Source organism: Serinus canaria, chromosome 7, assembly GCF_022539315.1.
Source record: "Serinus canaria isolate serCan28SL12 chromosome 7, serCan2020, whole genome shotgun sequence".
NCBI classification, from domain to species: Eukaryota; Metazoa; Chordata; class Aves; order Passeriformes; family Fringillidae; genus Serinus; species Serinus canaria.
Genome location: NC_066321.1, coordinates 6,576,771 through 6,600,433, shown reverse-complemented (window position 1 = coordinate 6,600,433; position 23,663 = coordinate 6,576,771). Strand labels below are relative to the sequence as shown.

Here is a 23,663-nt window from a genome sequence, read left to right as displayed (position 1 = left end):
CACAGGCAGAGAGGTGAGAAATCACTGCCAGCACAGCAGAACTGTGTGGAACCCCTGGGTGAAGCATGTACACAAGTCCATGAATTCCAGGGATAATCTCTGTTCAAGGAGCTTCCTCAGCTCTTTACTTGACTGCCAAGGAAAATGCGTTGTCAGGCTGGGAACAAACATTCCTGGTCTGCATATTATTAAGGCTTAATAGAGGGACTGGATGACCTTGAGCTGGATGACCTTTAAAGATCCCTCCCACCCCCAACTATTCTATTAATCCTTGTCCTGTGGCCTAGCATTTCCATGAGCTGACCCACAAAAAAGAATGCCAGAAATGCCTTCACTTTTTCCCAGGCAGTTGGGATTGCAGAAATGCAAGTGGTATTAGCAGTGGTGAGCACCTTTGTGGTACATTCCCAGCTGCAGGTGAACCTTGCCCACATCTGAGGAGTTTTTGTCTAGGATCTTTGCTTCAGGTCCACTCCTGGAACATCATCAGGGAGCTTCTTTTGAGGCTCTTTTTCCACCGTGGTTTGATGATGCTTATTTATGGTCTGCCTACTATGGCAGGAAGCAAAATGGAATAAATCAGCAGCAGATGTTAGTCTGGTGATTTTTTAAATTACAATCAAGATTCACAAAAAATCTGGCTTTTAGCTAAAAGTGAACATTATCATTTCCCATGCCTACCTGGTGCATGTGGGTCATGGCTGGGGATCGGAGATTGCAGCTCGTGTAATCCTGACAGAGTTTTGGGGCTCCCTTCCCTGCTGAACAATATGGCCAGATTCAAAGCATCTGCTCAGTGTCACAGTCACTTTCAGGGATTAATTTGCAATTCTGAGCTTGGCCAGGCTTTAATAAGTGTCAGTTTGCAGGCTCAATCTGGCCAGTGCTGTTCCTTGTGTGAGCACTGAGCTCCTTCCTCGTGTCCTGTGCACAACAAAGAGCCCCTGGCAGTGCTGAGGCTGCTGTGATCACCAGGCAGGTTATTGTGGTGGCCAGGGCCAAGTTTCAGGTGATTAGTCCCAGTGCTTTTGAGCTGCTGCAGCTTTTGAAAAGTCCACTTTCCCTTAGCCTAGCTAGAAGCAAACCTGCCATCTCATAGTTGGAAAAAATCAACAGGCACTGACATTTAATAAAGCAAACTCATATAGGAACTGTTCCCTCTGAGGTGGCTGGCTCGAGCAGTGCCACAGGAGATGGATGAGCAGTTATTTTCTCTGCTACTGTCACACCAAGTCTCTTTGATGCCAGCTGGCTTTATCACTGTTTCTGAGAATCATTTTTTCCTGGACTTTATCAACTATCAACTATCACAAGGATTTCTGTTATTTTCTTGCATTTACTTGGGAATGCTTTGAAGCACCTGTGGTAACTGAAAACTCTCTGCAATTGGTTTAAGTTAATCTGATAAGAGCATTATTAACTTGTTTAACCATATATCCTTTTCAGGTGTCAGTACTTAGAAACATCCTCAGAGCATTCCAGAGCTCCAGAAGGAAGTGTGAAACTTCATTAACTGAGTGTTTAACCTTCCTTTGTGCATGAGCAGCACATCTGTGCTGCTGTTTACACTCAGCATTCTAACAGAACTATTTAATGTTTCAGCTGGGTGTTGGTTTGAGTGCTCTGCATACTTTCAGTGGTTTAGGACTTTGGTGTGGCAAAGGTCATACCAGGAGTTCAGCCACCACCATGTCCCTGCTCAGTTTGCTGCAGCACTGGGCTACAAACAGGCTGCTGGACTGCATGGCCCTGGGGAGCAGCACTGCTGTAGTTCTCAAATGTCATTCTCAAAATTCTCAATGGGACTGAGTGGGAATAAAGCCCTCAGGGAAGTGGGAAAGGGTAAAGAGTATCGAGACAACTAACAAACAGATGAAATGTCTAATATTGCTAGGCTCAGGCCCTGGCTCTGTGATTCTGAGGCTGAAGATGCCTGACAAACACTGTTCAGCAGTGAGGAAATAGCAGCTCACAGCTCCTTCATGGAACTGGTGTGAGAGAAAAACATAATGGGAAAAGCAAAAGGGTCTTGGGGTGGCATTTGATATTTAAAAATCCACCTGTGCTGAGTACACTGAGCAGTCCTACACTTTCCAGTCCTTCTGGAGTCCTTGCTGAATGCTCCTCTGAAGTAGCTCCTTTGTCACCTTACAGCTGGGTGACATCATCCTGTGACAGCAAGGCACAAGCAGCATCAGCCCTGATAGCACCACTTTGCATACAAATACTTACACAAACTTAATTGAACCAAAATGATGAAAACAAATGATAGCAGCAGGCAAATTGCATTTTGCCATGAGGAATCCTGTATGCTCTCTTTCCAATATTGTCACTCTCATATGGGCACTGCCAGGTCAGGGAAACCACTGGGGGGGTCTCCCAGCACATATCAGTGGGAGTGGGCTTTTAGTGGGCTTTTACTAGAGATCCTTAAGGACCTGGTCAAGTCACAGATGATGGGAGATGCAGTTTTAACATCACACCTGTGAAAAAACCCAGTGTCTCCATTGTACATCTACTCTCTACCTGTAGTCTTTTGTCATGTACTAGAAATGGGCATTTCTAGCTCCTCACCTACTTACCATGGCCTTATTCCAAACTCTGCAGAGGTCTGTCCTATTTTTTATTCACCTGTGATAAATAGAAGCAACAATACTGATTCTCTGTTGTGGAAACCTATCTGGAATACATCAAATCAAGAGAAAATGGCTATAGCCAGAGAATCCAGTTTAATAGGCTGCTATACAGGAAGACTTTGTTCTATGATACATTCTGGAAATAGTTTTCAAATGTTACTTACAGATACTGTATAAAATAGATACCAGTTTTATTGATTATACATCAAGATTCTTCGATCATTTAACCTGCTAATAAGTAACATATAAGATGTGTGGTGGAAAGTGAGCAACACTTTACAGGACAATCTAAATCTAATAAATAGATCTGTATCTCACCACGAGATTGAGCCACTGCTGTGCCGTTGTCAGACTACAGAGCAACCACAACGTCACACACGCTGCTACAGCTGCAGATGGTAAAATAGGAGATGAAAACGCCACTCCTTGAGCAGCTCCTCTTCCCTGCATGACTTTTTTGGCTTTGGTCTGTACAGTAATACTGTGTGTGCTTGTTTGGTCCATGCAAAGCTATGAACAGTGTCTCATTAAGAAAAAATAGACTTTAAATTGAAGAGGTATTGTTTCAGTTAATTTGGGGGTAAAATGCAGTATCTCTCTGATCACAGGAAGGGCAGTACCTGCTCCTTCTGGGTGTCTATTTCAACAAGAGGGTGGAAGTAGCTACTTAAGTGTTTTAAGCAACACAGCTCTTGGTGTCCAGACTCTATGTAAGATGCTCTTAGTCGAAGAGGTTAGCAAGGATTGTTCTCCTGTTACAGCATGTGTTTGGGAAAATACAGGCCAGGGGAGGAAAAAAAACCCAAAACTCAAATCTGAAACTGGCACTTCTTTACCCACAGGCTTACCACACCATTGAGAACACTTTCACTCTGGAATATACAACACGGCAGCTGGGTTCAAGCTGCAAACTGCATGTTTTCTATTGTCACAGGAATCAATAGCATACTGGAAATAAATAAGAAATAAAAAAAACCCCAAAACGCTGCGGTTTGGCTGAATCGCAAGCAGTGTGCACAATATGCCAGATTTACAGAGAGATTTCCCATTCAAACAAACTTCAACAGAAACAGACCACGGGGAAACAAACTGCATGATCAGGAAAATACCATTGGCACCGCTTGCCAGGACGCTGTGGCTTTACAGTCCTTGCAGGGAGAGGGCAGCACCTTCACTCGAACATCTCGTAGTGCCGCGTTTGCCTCACCCGGGGCACCATGTCGATGAGCAGCCTGCAGGGAGAGCACAGAGCTCAGCTGGAGTACAGCTGATACAAAGAAACTCCTAAAGCTTTTAGGGGCATTGAGAAAACACCAAAAGTTAACCTATGGGTTATATAATAATATAATTATAATATAATATACCTATTATATAGGTATGTACGAATAGAATAGAATAGAATAGAATAGAATAGAATAGAATAGAATAGAATAGAATAGAATAGCTGACCAAGTTAACCGATGGGTTATATAATAATATAATTAATATACGAATAGAATAGAATAGAATAGAATAGAATAGAATAGAATAGAATAGAATAGAATAGAATAGAATAGAATAGAATAGAATAGAATAGAATAGAATAGCTGACCAAAAGTTAACTTATGGGTAATATAATAATATGATTATAATTATAATATACCTATTATATAGAATAGAATAGAATAGACTAGAATAGACTAGACTAGACTAGACTAGACTAGACTAGAATAGAATAGAATAGCTGACCAAAAGTTAACCTATGGGTTATATAATAATATAATTATAATTATAATATACCTATTATATAGAATAGACTAGAATAGACTAGAATAGACTAGAATAGACTAGAATAGAATAGAAGAATAGAATAGAATAGAATAGAATAGAATAGAATAGAATAGCTGACCAAAAGTTAACCTATGGGTTATATAATAATAAAATTATAATTATAATATACGAATAGAATAGAATAGAATAGAATAGAATAGAATAGAATAGAATAGCTGACCAAAAGTTAACCTATGAGTTATATAATAATATAATTATAATTATAATATACCTATTATATAGGTATATACATTAATGTGATATAATATAATATGATATGTGATATCATGTAATATAATAAACATAATGTAATGTAATGTAATGTAATGTAATGTAATGTAATATACCTATTCAATATGCTTGTAAAAGAAAGCCTCACACGCATTATTCTCAAACAATGTCCGGGATAATATTTACCTAGACTTTATCACCTCATATCTAACTGGACATACCTTGTGATAACTCTAAATAATGGCAACAGAACACTTAATTTGGTCACTTTCAGTTTAATTATTATTCATAATCCTTCTAAGAAAAATAAACCAATGAGACCCTTAGAATGACAACTCCCCTGTAACTTTACTCAAACACTTCAGGAATCAAATATTTTCAAGACATTACAAACACAAAAATGTGTCATTTTTCCTCATGTGCCAAGATGTGGCCTGTGAAACCTAACTAAGACATGATATGTTCCCTTTGATAATTTTGAATTAGTCTTGCAAACAGTACTTTCAGAAGCAGTTGTACACCTCACTAAATACAATTCTTGCAGCTACAGGGTGTGTTGCACCACTAGTATCCCCTACATAGCACTTTAAAATACATTTGTTAAACAGAAAAGGAGGAATGCCTAGTGCCATGTATAACCTAAAACAGATGACACTATCAAAACAATTTTATATATTGAAAGAAAAATTAAGACAAAGGATTTTATTTATTTAAGAATATAGATAACAGGCCAGCTGGAGTCCACCACACAAAGGATCATGCACAGCACAGCCCCAGAACTGAATATTTAAATATTCATGAATAAAAAAGAGCTCAGGTGGCGTAATTATTCTGTAAAGCCTTTGCAGCTTTCCAGAACAGTTAAGTTTTACAGTGGAAATTGTGATTATACTGACCCATTTAAGAGTGGGACTCCCCATTAAAATGTTACACGAATTTTCCAAGTTGAAAAAAAAAAAACCTGAACCCACACAGTTTCCAGCTGAGGGCTGACTGCAGCCTGGCCAAGGCTGCTTCTCAGTGGGCACTATCCCAACTAAGATGCTCCATCTCCCACTTTCTCTTGTGGCAGATAATCCATGAGGGATAAAGTCCAAAATTCGGGTTACAGTCCATGCAGTCAAGGGAAATTGTGGCAGCAATGAAGTGCATGACAGAGCTCCATTGGATTTTTTATTCTGTTCCTGATGTGAATCAAGAAAGCATCTTAAAATTCAAGAGAAACAGCATGTGAACCATGAGCAGCAGCCTTCAGTTCAGAGGTTGCCAGAGGAAGGGCTGGGACAGAAATCAATAGTAAGATCCCTCTTTAATTTTGGGCATCTTTCCTTTAATCCAAAGGCAAAGCAGTGCTCAGAAACGTGCCATAAATGCAAATGGTTTTATCCATCATTTGTGGTTATTTTTCAGATCTTGTATTTCAAGGATACAAAAAACTAAAATTATTCCTATTTCTTTTTAAGTCCTGGTTGCTTTCCAGCTGATATGGGGAGCACAGCCTTTTATAACCCTTTCCACACATTCTGCTGCAGCACTGGCTGCCTGTCTAATAAACTCCAGGGCCTGATTTCACTGGAATCACCTAAACTTTTAAAGGCTGTGACCTCCCACCTCTCAGGGCCCTGCCTGCTCCCAGGAGATACTCACTTGATTCCATAGGCAGATATTGTGAGTCCAATTAACACTCCTATACTGCCATCCAGGAACCAGACAGAGGAATTGTGTTTGAACACTTCTGCACTAAGAAGGATGGAAAATCCCATTATTCCACCTACAAGAGAGTTGAAACCTAGAAGGGGGAAAAGAAATAATTAAAGGATGGATGCCAGGAACTCATGGAAATGGTTTTGCACAGTTTCCCTGCCAAAGGCCCTCTCTTGGAGTTTTTATCCCATTCCATAGATTTATTTACATGCTGACACTATTCCTTAGAGCTGTAGACATTGCTGATGACATACAGGATAATCCTAATAATATTTTTAATATTTTCTATTTATGCTTTAGTTATACCACAGTAGCTTCTTATCTACTATTTACAATTCTAATGAGCATCCTTTTAGATTCCTTTTTTTTTTTAACCCCTTCTCTTTTTCTCCAAGACTGTCCCTTCAAAATTCTCATAGCTTTTGGAAAAATTAATGCCCTTTTCCATTCAACTCCTGTTTGATGGATTATTGATTTGGGCTTTTAGGAATCATTACTTGTGTTCTGGTTTTTAACTCCAAATACCCTTTTTCTGATTTTTTTCCACAATAACCCAAAAGATACCCCTGTTGTTCCACACAATAAAAGGTCACTGAGAATGTATTAATTTGGTAGATCCATACATTATTTAACCTAGATAGCAAATGAAATATCAAATTTGAAATATTCTATACTGCCTTGTGAGTCAGCTCTAGCCAGCTGCTGTTTACAGGTTTTTGCAGTCCCCATGACTGCCAATAATGACACACCTGACACTTGTTCCTGAGCCTGTCCTTTGACCCACCCCTCTCACATCCAGTCTTTGTTTATTTACTCATTTATACTGCTAACACATGTTGAAATTATGTACATTAGGTCTATAGATTAAAGAATATAAAATATTAATTAATAATTAGAATTTTAAACCAGTGTTACTTCCCCTGCTCCAGCTTAATTCAGAATCCATCAGCACAGTGGATTCATGCATAAGAAAAAAACCATTTTCATGCCATTCTTGGCTGATGGTTCCTAATAATTTAAAAGCTACTTGCAAAGGAAATTGTTTTCCCTTCCTGACTCTCATTCAGGCAAACCTTCCTTTGCTGATGTGGCAGGAAATCGTGAAATGGCTGCAGGTATTAATCCAGACACTGCTCTGAGGGTAAGGCCAGCACAGGAAAAAACAGGTGGCTAAATCTGGGTAGGAAATGGTACCTAAAACCTACAGGAAAGTTGGCTGACATCACTGACTGTCACAGAGCTGTCCTCTGGGATGTCACAAAACTCAAGGCAGGAAATGGCTATTTTTATTACCCAAAAGGCCAAGAGCTTTTGCTGTAAACAAACTGTACAAATGACATTTGGCTTCATTAGGATTCATACATCCAGGATTTAAAGAGATATGGCTGTTAAGCCCTAATCAAAAAAAAAAAAGTTTAAAAAAAAAATAATAGAGGTGGACATGCATGAAAGAGAATTTGCTGTTCTGAAAAGAAACCTATTTTTTAGGAATTAAAATTCATGCTCCTTTTCCTCAAAACAGTTTGTTGGTCTGGAGCCAGGGATCACAGGAGGTAAATTAGCAGGAACCAGAAAACACTAAAAAAAGATATGCAAGGGACTGCTAAATCTGTCTCAGCTGCTGAAGCACATTGTCTCTTCCTGATCATTAATAAATCAAGTACATATGTAAATATATCTTGTGAAGGCAGATATTTAACCACACATGTTAAGATCAGCCTCCTACATTTTCTAAAGTAGTTCTAAAGGGGAGAAGAGAGATGAAAACCAGGCTGAGGTAATTGTATACTTTTTTCCCTGATTTTTTTAATCAAAGAATGAGCAGTCTCCAGCTCAGAAGCAGTATCATTAGCATGAGGATGTAATTATGGGAAAAGAGATTTCCCTGTCATACAGGAGAACAATTCAGAGCTGGAGTTTTTTAGGAATTTTCAGTTAATATTTTGGCTGAATGAACTGCTCTGTTTCAAAACTAAGCTACATTTTTTTGAAGGGAGGGCTCCTCACTTGCCTGCCTAGGCACAGCTCTGAAATGGTCAATGTGTCCCACTTCCACCCTGGCAGGGAAGGGAGTCAGACTCACTGGGCTGCAGTTCCCAGCACCCTTTCCAGAATCCTTTCTGCAGGTTGGAGCTATTTTTGTTTTCCAATGTCTGGAGTGGCAGAGCCCCTTGGAAAGGATAAAATCTCTGAGCTGGAGGTCTGCTGGGAGAGAATCCCAAATGCAGGGAGGCAATAGCTTAGTTGTAACCCCCTCACTGCTATTCTGATGCCTTTTTTGCTTCTTTCAGATTTCAAATATAAATACTCATGAAGAATTTATATAAGTGGGATGATAGAGATACTCATAACATGTGCTATCACACATCATCCAGAAAAAAATTAAGTATGTTTAATTTGCTTAAAATAAAGCAAAATTTATGTATCTCTAGAGTAAGCTGAGAATTGAATTTCCCTGAAGTGAAATCTGTAGCAAAGAGTAAAATAATTTAGGTACCACAAGCCATGAATCATGAACACCCTATGTTGTTTGTTTACTGAGTATTTCACTCTGCCCTGGCAGACAAAACTGGGAGAGATTTGTAGGAGCTGTGAAATTTCTGCCACCACTGTGGCCTCACCTGTGTGAAGGGCAGATCCCTGGGATTTCTGGGGATTCAGGAGTTGAGCCCTGGCAGAAAGAGGAATATCTGGACCTACTTTGAAAGCAAGATTTCCAGCCTGCCTTTAAAACCAGAGGCAGTCAGGGGCTGATGCAGGAGTGGCAGTGAGGTGCTCCAAGGGTGCAGAGGAGGAGATCCACCCTGTGCCAAACCCCAGCAGGGCCAGGGCAGAGCAGGGCAGGGGTTTGTCTCCCACCTGCCCTGTCCCAGCAGCTCTGCTGAGGGGCAGGGGAAGCACTGTGGTGACAAATGACACCAAAGGGATGCCCCCCAGCACGGTGGGTGCTGCTGATGATCCCTGCTCAATGCAGGCAGCGTTTCTGCAGCAGACTTTGCTTCATTTGAGCTTTCAGGATTTTACCAGGCACAGGCAGGGAGGATGGAGGTGACCTAACCAAAGCTCTCTAAATTGGTGTCATATCCCCCTGCTGCAGCCTAACTCTGACTAACACACCTCTAACCCATTATCTGCTCTACCTCTCACTCTGTTAATGCTTACTATCCACACATCCACTCTTTGGCTTCCACCAGGCATTCCATTTCAGCTGAGCTATCTGAGCTAGAGGCCAGTGGTACCACAGACTGTTCCAGGGTTTGGGTCTGGGTTTTCTCCCATTTCTCAGTGGCTGCCTTATTTCATTGCTCTTTTACAGCTCTCATCATGCAGGGGTCCCTGCAAGAGTTTATAAAAGCAGCAGGATCAATGTCACACTCACCATCAGTTATCAGTGCTCTGCTTGTAAGGACCTTTCCCAGCATAAATTTGATTACTGCCAAGACTGTGCAAAGGATTCCACTTAGAACAGAGACACTATACAGAAAATCATCCTGGAGAAAAAAAAAAAGAAAACAAAACAAAAAAAAAGAGATGTCAGACATTAAGATATTAGTATGTCCTCTGATCATGTCCCACTTATTAAATGAAAAATAGTACTAATTACTGTACTACTTATTTACTATTATTATTTGTGCTATTGAGAAACACAACCTGAGACCAAGATTTCCTACCTTATGACTTCCACAACAGCTGGTGCTTATTTTGCCTGTATTGTCACCTGCAATTGCTTTTGCAGCCATAATTAGTGACAGTTCCAATCAACAAACTGTGAACTGACCCAGCCTCCTCAGAGTCAGGAGATTATATTTACCTGTGGGGCTGAGTGCAGACTGCCAGGTCTAATGCCAGCAGTAATGAAGTCCCCACAGGCAGGAGGAAGGCTTGAAAATAGAATCCCACTTACCAGACCAATATTGATTCTTGGTGTAAGAAATAACCATTTAATGTTGTTTCTGATTCTGGGCTTGCTTTGATTTTGTTTCATTTCCTTTTTCAGAAGTCTGGTTCAAACTACATCCATAAAACTTCTGATGCTGATGTGCAAAGCAAGGTTTAGCTCTTTCACAGAAAACAAATTTTTTCATGGACTTCACATTTCACAGAAACATTCCCATTGCTTAATTGGCAGGTGAAACATGGGTTCCCCAGGCTCCCTCAGGAGAGAGCTGTGTGTCAGGGCAGGGCAAAGAAGAGTCAGTTATTAATGTTTAACACCATTCTCTAAGGCCATCAGCCCCCTTCCTGCTGGCTAGTTTGTGTCTGGTTGGGCTGGGAGGACACTGCTGGCTGCTGACACGCTGCAAGCAGGTTCCCAAAGGGGGTCCCTGTGCCTTCTTCCCCCTGAGCTCCATCAGCCCATGGGCTGCAGAAAACCCCACAGCTCTCAGCCTGCCACCCAACCACAGAGCTTTGAGTTAGTTACCTTCATTCATTACTCTTGATAGAAGCTTTAATTCAAGCTGTTGCAACACCAGTACAAGTAAAGGAAACAGCAAGAATTCTTTTTTCATTTGTATCTGCAGGTCTAAGTGGGCCAGGGCCACTGGGACCCTGTTCCTGATGAAAACACTCTGGCAAAAGTCCCCGTTGGTACCAAACATTGTCATGATGATTCATCACCAGCTCCATCCATTTTCATTATTTGAGCAGCAATTTGAAACCCAAAGAAATAAAAAAATGGATTTGAAAGCTGCTTAGGAAGATACTGGGAATTAGATTACTGGGATAATGTACCCATATCCCTAAATAAATCATTCAATATTTTTACACAATTTTGTATGTCATATAATTTTGAAATTCTACTTCACTCACATCATGAGTTCATTCTCTCTAGACCTGGTACAATATTAACAATATTAAGTATTGAGACAAAATGTACTGAGGGAAAGAGAGTAAAATAGAAGCAATGAGAACACAGAACTCAAGTGCTGGGTAAAGGTAGGATAAAAAGCACTCATAAAGTTATTTTAACAGAACAACTGAAAAATATCCAGGCAATTTCCGAGTGCTAGGGAAGGACTAAGGAAATTTTTGGTTGCTGTCAATCGAACAAGGAAAGCTGGGAGCTCTCAGAAGGTCTGAAATGACAACAAAGCTTCAAAAGTCTGGACAAGCTTTGCAAAAACAGTCAAAATTTGAGATCCTTATCAAAACTATGCCTCTAATTTTTACACATCTTTCTCAGAAATGTGTATTTTCAGTGCCCAAAGACTTCGTTTTGATAGCCTAACAAGTTTTGATTGGTTAATCTAAACTCATCTAATATTTTACTAATATTTAGCATGCAGCATAAGTGTAAGGCTTCAGAATAATCTGAAGCAGAATGCTGTGCTCCACCAACATTTCTCTCGTGTCCCACTTGGCACAAGGACTACATGAGATTCCCCAGCACCCCAGAGACCCTCCAAAGAGTCTCTGTTTCCTCCCAGACATCCCTACCTCTTCTGTTTGCCTTCCCCCTCTGTGGGACACAGGCTCTGTCCCCAGCACAGAGCTGGACACTGCAGGCCCAGCAGAGGTGACAGAGTAAATCAATTTGCTATGACAGTGGTGTCACTGCCAGCCTTGGGATGACAAAGTGCAGTTTTCCTACACATGTGAAATCCTTGGGAATGCACTGGAGAACCATTACAAATCGACATTGTTTGGAAAAAATCTATGGATCACAATTCAAGATATTTTTTAAATTGTTCCAGAGATGTTCAAAATTCCAGTTATTGATTCAGAATCCTGAAAATGCAATGCCTTATTCCCTGTGCTATCATATCATGTTTCATCCTCTTCATGGCACTTTATTCAGAGCTTTTACTTGGTTTTTTTTTTCTTGTCATGGCATGCCACAAATTTTTGGGGTGAATTCAGTGTTTTTCCTGCACATGTCACTAAAACCACAGCATGTGGAAATGCATCTTGCTATTTGTTCTGCTATACAGTCATGATCAAAACGAGTCTAGCTACTCTTCTGGAATCCAAGAATGACCTAAATGCACAGAATGACCTAAATGTACAGAAATCCTACAGATTTCTGAATGGAGTCATGAATTACTGAACAGGCTGTTTTATAGAGAACACATATTCAGGATCTAGAAATCGTCTCTAAGTTTGACTTTTTTTTCCCTGAATTGCACGCAACAAGCTCATTTTGTTGCCAATACTAACCACTAACTACTAACCACCAATATTAACCCCTGAGAAAAGAAAATACCAAACAAATCAAAGCTGCTTTGTTATCACTGTGGATGCAAGAGAGGGAAAAAATTAAAAAACCCTGCTCTGAATGCAGACGCTTTCGGCTGTGCCAAACAGCTTTTCAGGAGGCGGTATTCCTGGGCTTAACCCTGAACACTACCCAAAATCTCTAAACAACACCCTAAATCTCTAAATAGCACCCAAAATCTCTAAATAACACCCTAAATCTCTAAAACACTCCCCAAACCCAGCAGCTCCTCGCAGGAGCCACCGGGAGGCGGCAGATCCCGCACGAACCGAGCGCGGCTGAGAGCATCAAACCCAGGAGGGAAAAAAAACCCTAAAAAAAAAAACCTAAAAAAAGAAAAAAAAAAAAAAAAAAAAAAAAACCCAACAAAACTGTCGTTTTTCAGTACTTCTCTGTGCTTTCTGGAGCCCAGAGCTGGGAGAAGAAGAGTGAGGCTCTTTGCTGCTGCCAAGGAGGTTTTGCGGCTGTCACAGAGCGGCCCAAAGCGGCGATGCCCAGCAGCACAGGTGAGGGTGAAAGAGGAGAGAAGCAGCTCAGGGCATTGCCCTGGCACTGTTTTGGTGCCAAGCAGCTGTCCTGCTTTAGGACAGCAGGATTCAGTGAACCAGCCGAGGGAAGGCTGCCGTGGGCCAAGCCCTGGGCTGAGCAGAGGTGCGGGACCCGCGAGTGACAAACGCGCAGCGCTGCGGGCTCCAGGGGGTTAAACGCGGCTGTGAAATGATTCCCATCAAACGAACTCATCCTTCGGAGAGATGAAGGCAAGAAAAGCCGTAATGGAGACCTAAATTAATAAAATAAGCCGGGCCATCTGGCACCATCTCCCTCCGGATCTTGCCGCAGCCCTGCCCCGTCGGTAGCCCTTGCCTTCCCATCTGACAGTCATTAGGGGCACGCAGCACATCCAGCCAGGCTCACCCCACCTGTCCTCCGTGTTATTTTAATTAAAGCAGCAGCAAATCGTGACAGATGATAAAAATTTAAATTCTGGTCATTTCCATACGATAAAGGCTTCCCTGTGTGGTAAATAAAGCCCCTTCCTTTTCCATTTCTTTTCATCATATTCCCTCACTGCTACTGCACTGTACATGAGCCCTTAATTAAAGGACTCCTATACCTGATTAGATGGCTTCAGGTATAGATCAGCACTGTACATAAAGCAAGGGGCCCATCCTGGGCTGCCTTCTCATTACAAAACACTTTAATAGCTACAATGTCCCTACTTAAGATTTGTTTTATACTGTGGTTTTATGCTTTCTTTCCTAGGAATAAAATCTTTTCCCCTTTTACCTAGGAAAGGAATAACAGAAGTCAGCAGGCAGCTTTCCTCCACTTTGTCCAAATGCATTGTCCCCAGCTGTGCAGCTGAGAAGGGGGGGTTGCAAAACTGTCACAACAGTTCTGTCCCTGCTTTCAAGGATTTCACCAAAAGCAGCAGTAATCTTATGGCTTCAGAAAAAGTTTGTTGGTTTTTATGTTGCAACTTTGATCTCTTCCTGAATCTACTGTAAAAATTAAAAAAATAAAAAACCTCACCATGGATTCTTCAGATCTTGGCTTATTAGGTAGAAATATTTTAACCCAATTCCCAGCCTAGTAACGGAGTTGCAGCTGATTTGTGCTCCTAATCTTTCCCTAGAATGCATATTGCTAATTCTGATCCTAAAACTTTGCCCTGATTTCATGTTTTATTTCTACCAGCTCCTCTCTGCCCACTCCCCTTCAGTTACAGCCCTTCCACTTCTGAGATGTAAAAATGTTCTCATTTCACTAGCACTGTACAGTGTGGAGTCAAAAGATATTCACTGGTATGGGAGGAAGCTCTGTCCTTCCTTGGTCACTCATCCTACTGCAATCCCAGAACAAGCTGCTTCTCCCACCCCAACACCTCCAGGCTTCCTTCCACTCCTCTGCCTCCTCTGAACCAGACAAAAGTTCCTCCACACTCCTGCAGGAGCTGGGAATTACTGGTGCTGCCTTTTTCCTGCCATTTTTTCCCTTTCCAGAGAAGCTGGTGTCTCACAGTGTTTTGCCTCTCCTCTGCTGAGCCTGGCTCCTCTTGGCTGAGGAGGTAGGGATGTGTTTCTGGAATGCTACAGATGGTGTTGGCAGGAGCAAAGTCATGGCTGGCCCAAACTGAGCCGAGTTTGTGTTGTTAAATATTAATTTTGCCCATCTCTGCAACTCACCATCTGTCTCCTGGAACCCAGCAATGACCCTTCTTCAGTCCAGGTGCTTGGTGGCCATCCTCCCCAGCACCTGCCAGGTTCTGCTCCCACCCTGCTCCCCATCCCTACCTTCACACACTTCCCACAGCCTCCTGCTCCTCCAGCTCCCCCAGCAGCTGCCAAGTCATCTGGGCACACTGGGATCACTAAAAGCCCCTCTGCAGAGCATGTTACTCAGTCAAAAAGGACTCCTTCCCCTGAAGGATTATGTTCCTATATAGAGAGCAACAGAGATGTTTCTAATACAAACACTTAAAAAAAAAAATAAAGTCCAAATCTCTCTCACACTTTCTCCCAAGTAATAAATAGTTTATGTAATCAGTCTGAAGGGAGCTCCTGGGAAGCCAGAGGGTCTCTCTCACTAGCAAGCTTCAAAAGGGATGAGTTCTAATTGCACTTCACTGTCAGAAAACAAACCAACAGCCCAGTCTCAGACTCAAGCAGGAGACAGTCTCTTCACATGGAGATACAAAGATCTATTATTAGTACAAAAAAAAATCTTATGAATGTTTAAAGTTGTCTTTGGTGTGACAAAGCAATCCCACAGCACAGAATGCTTTTTCAAGAAGCAGATAACAAAGACAGGGTGTGCTGGATGCCACAGCAAGCCATGGGGCCTGGGAGCTGAGGGAGCAGAGAACTCTCTTAGGTGACCTTAGGACTCCTGCAAAGGTCTGTTTAACTATTAGATTGGTCATGCTTCCCATTCTCCCAGAATCCATCCACACTGTTTTTACACCAAAGTTATGAAACACAAATTAAAATTGTATTTGTTCACCCTCAGAAGAGTGAGACTGATTTTTCTGATGAGCAGGGAGCTGAGACCAGCAATGCATCCCACATCTCCCACCCAGAGGGGAGCAGCCACCAGCTTTTCTTTCTTATAAAATCTGGAAAAATCTCTTTCTGGTAAATTCTGGAAAATCTGCTTTTCACCTAAGCAAAGAATGATGTGTAGCTGTTCATTCCCCTAACCCTGGCTTGTTCTTCAAGTATCCACAACATTCTCAACAACCTGCAGGAAGCACATGTACTTTAGGCCAAACTCCAAGCCATACATAGAAATAACAATTATAAAGCAGGATTCTAATGTATAATTAATGTGTATGATACTTTGATTTGAAATGGCAAGCAATAAATGATACATGAGGTTTATAAATGTATAGGGAAAAGTGTATAAGGACATATGTGTATATAATCATAAGTGTTATTTGTTATGTTGCTACTGCCTATAATTCAACTGCTGCCATTGTTGAGTATATGTTTATGATGCATTTATTTGAAACTATTAAACCAATAAATCAATTAGAATTCACAAAGCTACACTGTGCCACCCCTACCTTCCCTTTTCAGCTGTAACAATAGAATAACATATGGCCTAATTTTTCAAGAGATTTCATTTATGAAAGCATTGGAGGCACCCCATGAGATGGGCTGCACATCCCTCACACACAAACTGATTACACCTTTCCTATGTCCTGCAGGAAATGTCACAAATATTGCATGATGCCTGCTTACCCTTGCAAAAAAGTGTCCTTTGCCATACTAATGAGGACAAATGCCAAACTGCACTGACATTACATGTGTTATACTATTACCCAGGGAAATGCAAGCAGTAACTGAATAGTAAATGGATATTGATTTACAACCCCAGGTGAAATTAAAACAGCCTTTCTCAGAGTGGTTGGGTTGGGCTTGTTGAGCCTTCTTCAAGAAAAAAGAAAAAGTCTGCAAATTCTTTGTGGCAATGGTCAAAATAAAGCACAACATTCTCTAAATTATATTTGTACTGCCCAAGAATATCTAGTAATTGACATGATGAAGGTAAAGGGGCAAATGAGGAAGGGATTTTTATCACAGAGCTGGCAAGCCCTAACAGCAGCAAATGCAAACACAAAGCAATGCTCAAAACCTTCACTCAAGGGTTTTTAGATTCCTTTCTCAATATATTAATAAATTGTTAAAAATCACTAGAATTTACACAAAAATCCAAGCATGTCATCAACAGTATGCAAAATCACTATTGCTTCTTATTTGTGGTGAAATGTGTGCGTATCAAATCCTCAGGGACAGCACTGGCTGTGGATATTGCTCTCTGAAACATCAATAAAGGAATGGTAATTCCTTCCTCTATTGGGAATTATCTTATTATGGCTAACACAGGTTGGAGAACAAATGCTGGAAGTAACAATAAGGGAAATATTCTGAGTCTCATAGCTAGGGGAAAAGGAGCCTCAGTAAATTATTTCTGAGCCAACAAGAAATTATTCTATTTTAGGTTCTACACTCATCACTGTAGAAAAAAAACCCATTTTAAATTACATGATCTGAGAAACATTCATTTAAAGTTAACCTGAAGGGTAAACAAAAATGAAGACTTTCTCTTCCAAATGTCAATTACTGATTAGCTTTTTAATTCAGGTGTATTGAACAAGAGCTAAAATTATCAGAAATTTTGATTCCAAACACTCCAGAAAGAAGAGCAGCTGGCCTACTTCATCTAACACTTGCAGCAAGTGCTGGAACAAAGGAAAAAAAGAAAAAAGGGAGAGGGGAAAACAAGTCAAAGATCTGGTTGGTGAAAAGTATTTCCTTAGGGATCAATGATATGAAACTGAAATAATAACTGCAGCATGTCATGTTGAAGCTGGCCCATACAGAATAAATATTCCCAACCAAATAAAAAATTCCCAGCTACGTAAAAACAGGACAAGAACACAGAAAGAACTGGAATTTGCAGCTGTAATGTTCCCACACATCAATGGCACATCTCTCTCTCCTGTATAAAATTTGGTCTCTTTGGGTTTTGTAATCTTTCCATATTTTTGGGGGGTTTGATAGTGGCACTGAAAGATGCTGGGAAGGGCTGGGGGCAGGGTGTGGGCTCTGAACAGCTCCTGTACAGGAACCTTACCCTAAATCTGAAGCATCCTAGAGATACAAGAGCAGGAGAGAAACAGCAAGATTTCCTTCCAAACGTGCTCCAAGGCAAGTGGAAAATGTCATCACATCTCTAAATTCTCGAAATGAGGAAGATTTAATTAAAATTATTTTCAGGCAAGCGAGAACGGAGGTCACAGCTCGACAAAGCGACTGGCACGTACGTGCTGGCAGAAATTGTCTCCACCCCCACACCCAAATTTGCCTCCAAAGGAAAATGAAGCATCTCTACAAATCCAAGGTCAGATTACACAGCAGACAAATCTCTTCTGGAAGTGAGAGGAGAATTCTAATCTCCTCATTTACTCCCCTCTCCAAGAATCAAAGAGCCATCATATGTTTTTTATGCTCACAAAGGGTAATGTAAAAATCTTCAAAACTGTGGGAGAAAAAAGATTCATTCCACTTCTCACTGCACATATTCAATGTTGGCGTTTTCCAGCCCTCTTGGACAAACAGACCCCTTCAGCTGCAATATTTCTCCTACATCTACCTTATCATCAACCCTGACATTCTCATATGACTTCAGTAAATAATTCATTTCAAGACATGCACCATTCCATGGATCATTGTTGAAGAACACTGCTCTACATCACAAACACCAAAAAACATTGGCACAAGGGATTGTGTTTAAACACTGAGAATTATTATTATATCTTAGTTGCTTGAAAATGAACTTTTCCACAGAGTTAAGAAATGAATAATTAATAAAAATACAGAATTATGTTGTAAGTGTATTATTAATTTTCTGACCAACTCTCCTGACACCAAATATCATTTTTCAGGGCAGGCTTCTTTTTAATTAAAATATAAAGTCCTGTGCAAAGGGAAAACCTTAAGTTTGCCTAATAATGACAATTTCTTGACTTGCTGCTAACTGCAGGAAATGAAATCTACAGTTAAAATTCTCTAAAAATATCAGTTCAGTGCTAAACAGTAATTTGCAAAAGTGAACATATTGCATAAATCCTTGGTGACCCTTATCCTTTGAATTCTGTGGGCTCTCCAGGCTTCCTCATCTAAAGATGGAGATAAAATTAAAAAGAAAGGCATGAAGAAAGTCATTGAATACCAAATTTGGGCCTTTTTGGGGCAGTAGGGCTGTGGCTGCTGTTGCATGTAGGAAGCACTCACACTGCCAAAGCCAAAATTTCAGACAAACACTTCTCATTAAACTCATCCAAGTTATTTTAAACTTATTAAATCTATCTAGTTATTCAAATCCTACCTTACAGGCTATGCCAAAGTTAACTGCAGCCCTCAGCATATCAAGCTAGGGAACCAAAAGGAGAAATCCACTATTTCTGTGTTTCTCAGGGTTTTGAGGCATTCAAAAGAATTACAAAACCACTGCCCGTGCTGAAAGCCTGTGTTGTGACATAACACTGCCTACTGGTTGTTTCTACCTGAGACACAGCAAGAGGTAACACAGACAAGAAGCAGAAAAGGAAGGCAGATGCAAGATTAAGAAACAGAGAAAGTCAGGAGCTCTAATTGTCCTCCCTCCTGTGCCAGTGCAGATCAGGAGTACTGTCAGTCACAGGGTTTCAACAAAATTACATCCAGCATGGAAGAAAGGAGAATTCAAATGGGTGACTGGAAAATGCCTGCCTGAGTTAACCATGAGCTCCTGCCCTGCAGATTGAGCAGCACCCCTCTGCAGCCTAACAAGAATCTGGGGGCATTTAAGCCCCTTACACAATGGGGAAGTCAAGGTGGAAATGCCATTAATGTGCAGTAAACCTGTCATGCTCTTCTTGGTCCTCTGAATCTTTCTGAGGATAGCCAGACCTGCACCTGAGATCATCATGTGAAATGACAACAATACAGAAGACTCCTGCTTCTAGGTGTACACACAAGTAAAAGAATATCTGTTCAAAACATTTGGAAAATATTTCAAATTATTTCTAAATCACATGTTTTTTATATTTTCTCTTATTGCTAGTATTTTTATGTGAGCAATTCTTTCAAGATTCACTTTAAGAACAACAGAATCTCTGCATCAGAGAATTCACAAAATGCTTCCAATAAACTTTTTCCTGTGTGCATATTAAGAACTGACAGATACATAACCAGTGTATCTCATGTGCAACAAGAAATACAATGAACTTCCTATAATTGATCCAGAATTATTCAGAAGTTCCTGACTCTGCTTTTAGGATTTTAGTCATAGTTCTTTACCATTACCAAGCAGATACTTAAGTACCCAGTCTGTTTAATTTCTTAAATTAAACTTCTCCATATCATATTATTTTCTCCAAAACTTCTGCAATATGAAATGAACTCAGAGAAATTATTCCAACGTTCCTGAAGTTTACCAGAAATATAGACATAAAAAGAGACTTTATAGCTCTGAGAACAATGCAGTCAGTCATGTTGCTTTGCATTATGATTATCATTAGGTTAATCTTGGATCCCCATGTAGAGCAGTGCATTCCAAACCATCTCCATTCTCAGGGCTGACAGTACCAACTTTGTGTTCAGCATCTGAACACCAAGAGCAACATTTTCCAGTTGGGTTCTTTCCACATTATCTCCCTTAAGATTGAAGTCACACAGCTAAAATTGCACAAGACTCTTTAAAAATTACCCACATCTTCAATGACCTTTGCTGCAATAAAGGGCAATAAGGATGTAAAGTGTACCAAAACATCATGGGACTCTGACTCACATGTGAAACTTCTGTTGAGGCACAACTCCTCTTAATTTGGTGCTGAGCTCTTCACCCCAGTTTTATACCAGTTTGGGACTGGTGGAGTTACACTACCTTTAGTCTTAATGTTCTGTTCTTGCTCACACCACGAGGGTAATTCCCTGGTCTCAGAATAGCAAGTTAATATCAAACCCCAGTAACACAGATATCACCAGCAGAAAATATTTCAGGTCACTATTTTGATGCAGAACTTCACTGCTATGCAAAAAAACTATTAACAGAAAACATGGTTCTTGTTATATATATGATATACAGCCACACATTAAAACCACATTACATGGTAAGATACTACAGAAATTAATATCATGAGCAATTAGTTCATCAGTGGCCCAAGAAGTAGAAGATAGCACCCTGGATAAAGGAGCAGAGGCAGAAACTTCTGCCTCCTAATGATGAAATTTGACAGATTTCCCCTCTGCTCAGATGCTGATGACAGGGCCTGGGCTGGTGCAGCTTTGCTGGGAGCCCAATCAATCAACAAAGACCCAAACAACTGAGAAGAGCAACTATTTCTGCTTAGAGCAGCTAAGGGAGCAACAAGCAACCTGAAAACCAGCATCACAGTCAGGCACAGCTAGGGCAACTGGAAAGGTTTCTGTTCAACAACATCCTCTTCCCCCAGTTATTTTTAATGTTGGCAACCCCTAGGCATTACACCTCACTGGCCATGACTTGCAGCAGTGGTGCTGTCCTCTGAGCCTTCCCATTTTTCACTGGTATTCTGAGTTTGCAGAGATATTTCACCTGTCACACAACCCTTGCTGGATCAGTTTCCCACAGGGAGATGTACTGAAAGGCTTTGACATTAAAATCCTTGCCATGTTATTTAAGAGTAAATACTGAACCAAAGTACCATCTCTTGTCATCCCATGCTCCAATCTACATTCCAGGCAGAATTGCCAGGTATGAAAATCCTTTAGGGGGGTGTGTGTGTGACTTTTACCCTGCCACCAGTCATCCACAGCCTGTCCCTTGTCAGATACATCCTTCAAACTGCTGGTAGTACTTGAGTGCCTAGATGAGTGAGAACAGGAGGAAGATTATCCATCCATATTTATGGGACTGATTCCATATATTTTCCAACTGTAACTGCATTTAAAAGCATTAAAAATGAGGAAGTTCAACATCACAAAAATCATTAAATGCAAATCATAAAAAATGTTCACAATCCAAATATGAGACATTTCTCCCCATGTCAGAAATAGAGCCCTCTCTTGTAGATTGAACTTGTAGTGATGAAAGAGTAAGATATAGATGAAACAACTTTTAAATTTCTGTTCTTGCTGATAGAATTATTAGAGACTTTGCCCACAATGAATTAGACTGAGACATCTAAGTCAACCTGATACACACTACCAAAAATTCACCAAAATGAGTGTTTTAATTATGGTTGTAACCTCCCTTTTCTGTTCTCCTTCACTGAGCCAGGACTATATATATTTCATTTTCTCACTAAACAGGAGCCGAGCTGTAGCCAGTTTGCACTGTTTGGCTACAGACAAATTAAGCAGTTGTCCCTTAGCTGACCATGACAGCAGGGTCTCCCCTCACCCTCACCTGCCTCCTCTCCAGCCTCACTGGCACATGCCCCATGCTCACTCCCCAACCCAGTTCTGTCAAAATGTTTTGGTTGGGTTTAAGAACTGACTCCTGAAAGTGTTTAAGCTAACCCAGATCATTCTGACAGAACCAGGCTGGTGAACTCCATGTGCTGCAATGCTGGCAAAGCTGAGGAGGCAGTAAATTATGAACACTGGAAGAGAGGGCAGGCAAAATGCAAAGAGAACATGAATCACCTGCAGTCAAACAATGCACCTGGCTGCAATTCAGTAACCTGCTCACCCATGGGCTGTGCTACTCATCTTCACCCAGGTTTCCACAAACTCCACAAGCTTCTGGAATTGCCCAGCTCCTTGCAAGTTTCCATGAGAACACAGGGCCCAGCTGGTCATCTGCACTGCTAGCAGTGGGTAACAGATGGAATCCCATTTTGGCTTTCTGATTGTCCAGCTCTGCCTCCATCCCTGGGTTGAAAGGAAGGAGTTTTGGTTTCTGTGTTGAGATGGCATTTGGCAGGGTGAATCCTTGATGTGAAAGGCTGAGCACACAACCTGACCAAACTCCACAAAGGCTGAAGACAAAGCTCTGAGCCAGGTTTTGCACACAACAACTGAACTGAAGCCTCATTTTGTTTGAGTTAGGAAGAGTCTTGTGGGAGTGGAACCACTGCCAAATGGTTTTCCCAGTGAGCAGCTCGTTCAGATGAGTAGAAGTTAATAGCCAGTACTGAAAGGAAGCAAGCAGGACAGGCCAGAGCAGAGCTGAGAGAAAGGCCACTGGGGAGAGCTGCTCCACAGGCCAGGTAGGGGCTGCTTTCACAGCCAAAAGAAAGCAGAGAGCAGGAGAAAAGCCCTTTGTGTTGCTCCTCAGTGAGTCAGTCTAAAAGCCAGCTCTTTCACCCAGCATGCTCCCCTCACCTGATTCATCCCTGCTACATACATGGCTCTGGAGCTGAAGGCAAGAGCTGGAAGACATTAAAATATAATCCAAAAAGATATTTTTCCACACTGAAAATTAAATACTGAAGCCATTGTAGTAGTAAACTGCAGAAACATTCTTCTCACAAAATTCTAGTACATTCATTAAGCTCAGAGAGGCCTCCTCTCTGTAAGTGAACCCTCACAGCCCTGTGTAGAAGCTTTAAGTGGTTACACTGAGAGAGATTTGGGGTCAAACCTATAAAAACCTATAATTAAACTCCAGAAGTAGACTAGACTCCACCACATAAATAAAAAATACTGCTGGAAGAGCAGGGCCAGTATGTGAGCCAGGCAGGAAAGGCACCTGCTAGAGCTCCACAGAGTTCAGTGGGGCTGTTGGAAGGAGACACTGGCAATTCTCAGTCCCACTGACAGGGCAGGGAGTAAAGAGAACATTTAAAAGAACAGGAATCACCTTACCACTTCTGGAAGCACCCTCTTCGCAAGATCATGGATGGCTTTGATCACAATACATATTGATGACAGCAGGAATATGACACCCAAGATAACACAAGCCCTGGGGGAAGAAAATAGAGACAAATACAAAGAAATATTAAGAACATATTTGAAGTTGCCAACTCTTCCAGGGTAACAGAGGGCGACAGAATATTAATAATAAAAGAATATCTTAATGAGCCAAAGATAAAG

General features: G+C 41.0%; 1 protein-coding gene across 2 annotated transcripts in view; it reads right to left on the bottom strand.

Moving 5' to 3' along the window:
- Positions 1 to 2,710: 2,710 nt before the first annotated feature.
- Positions 2,711 to 23,663, bottom strand: part of TMEM163 (transmembrane protein 163) — an 87,767-nt gene continuing 66,814 nt past the window's right edge. For both annotated transcript variants that reach the window (XM_050977082.1, XM_009087799.4), the window contains 4 exons: positions 23,436 to 23,532; positions 9,760 to 9,871; positions 6,324 to 6,465; positions 2,711 to 3,868 (listed from right to left, as the gene is read on the bottom strand). In XM_050977082.1, the coding sequence (XP_050833039.1) occupies positions 3,808 to 3,868; positions 6,324 to 6,465; positions 9,760 to 9,871; positions 23,436 to 23,532 (412 nt within the window). In that variant the 3' untranslated portion in view covers positions 2,711 to 3,807. The remainder of the gene's footprint in view (positions 3,869 to 6,323; positions 6,466 to 9,759; positions 9,872 to 23,435; positions 23,533 to 23,663) is intronic.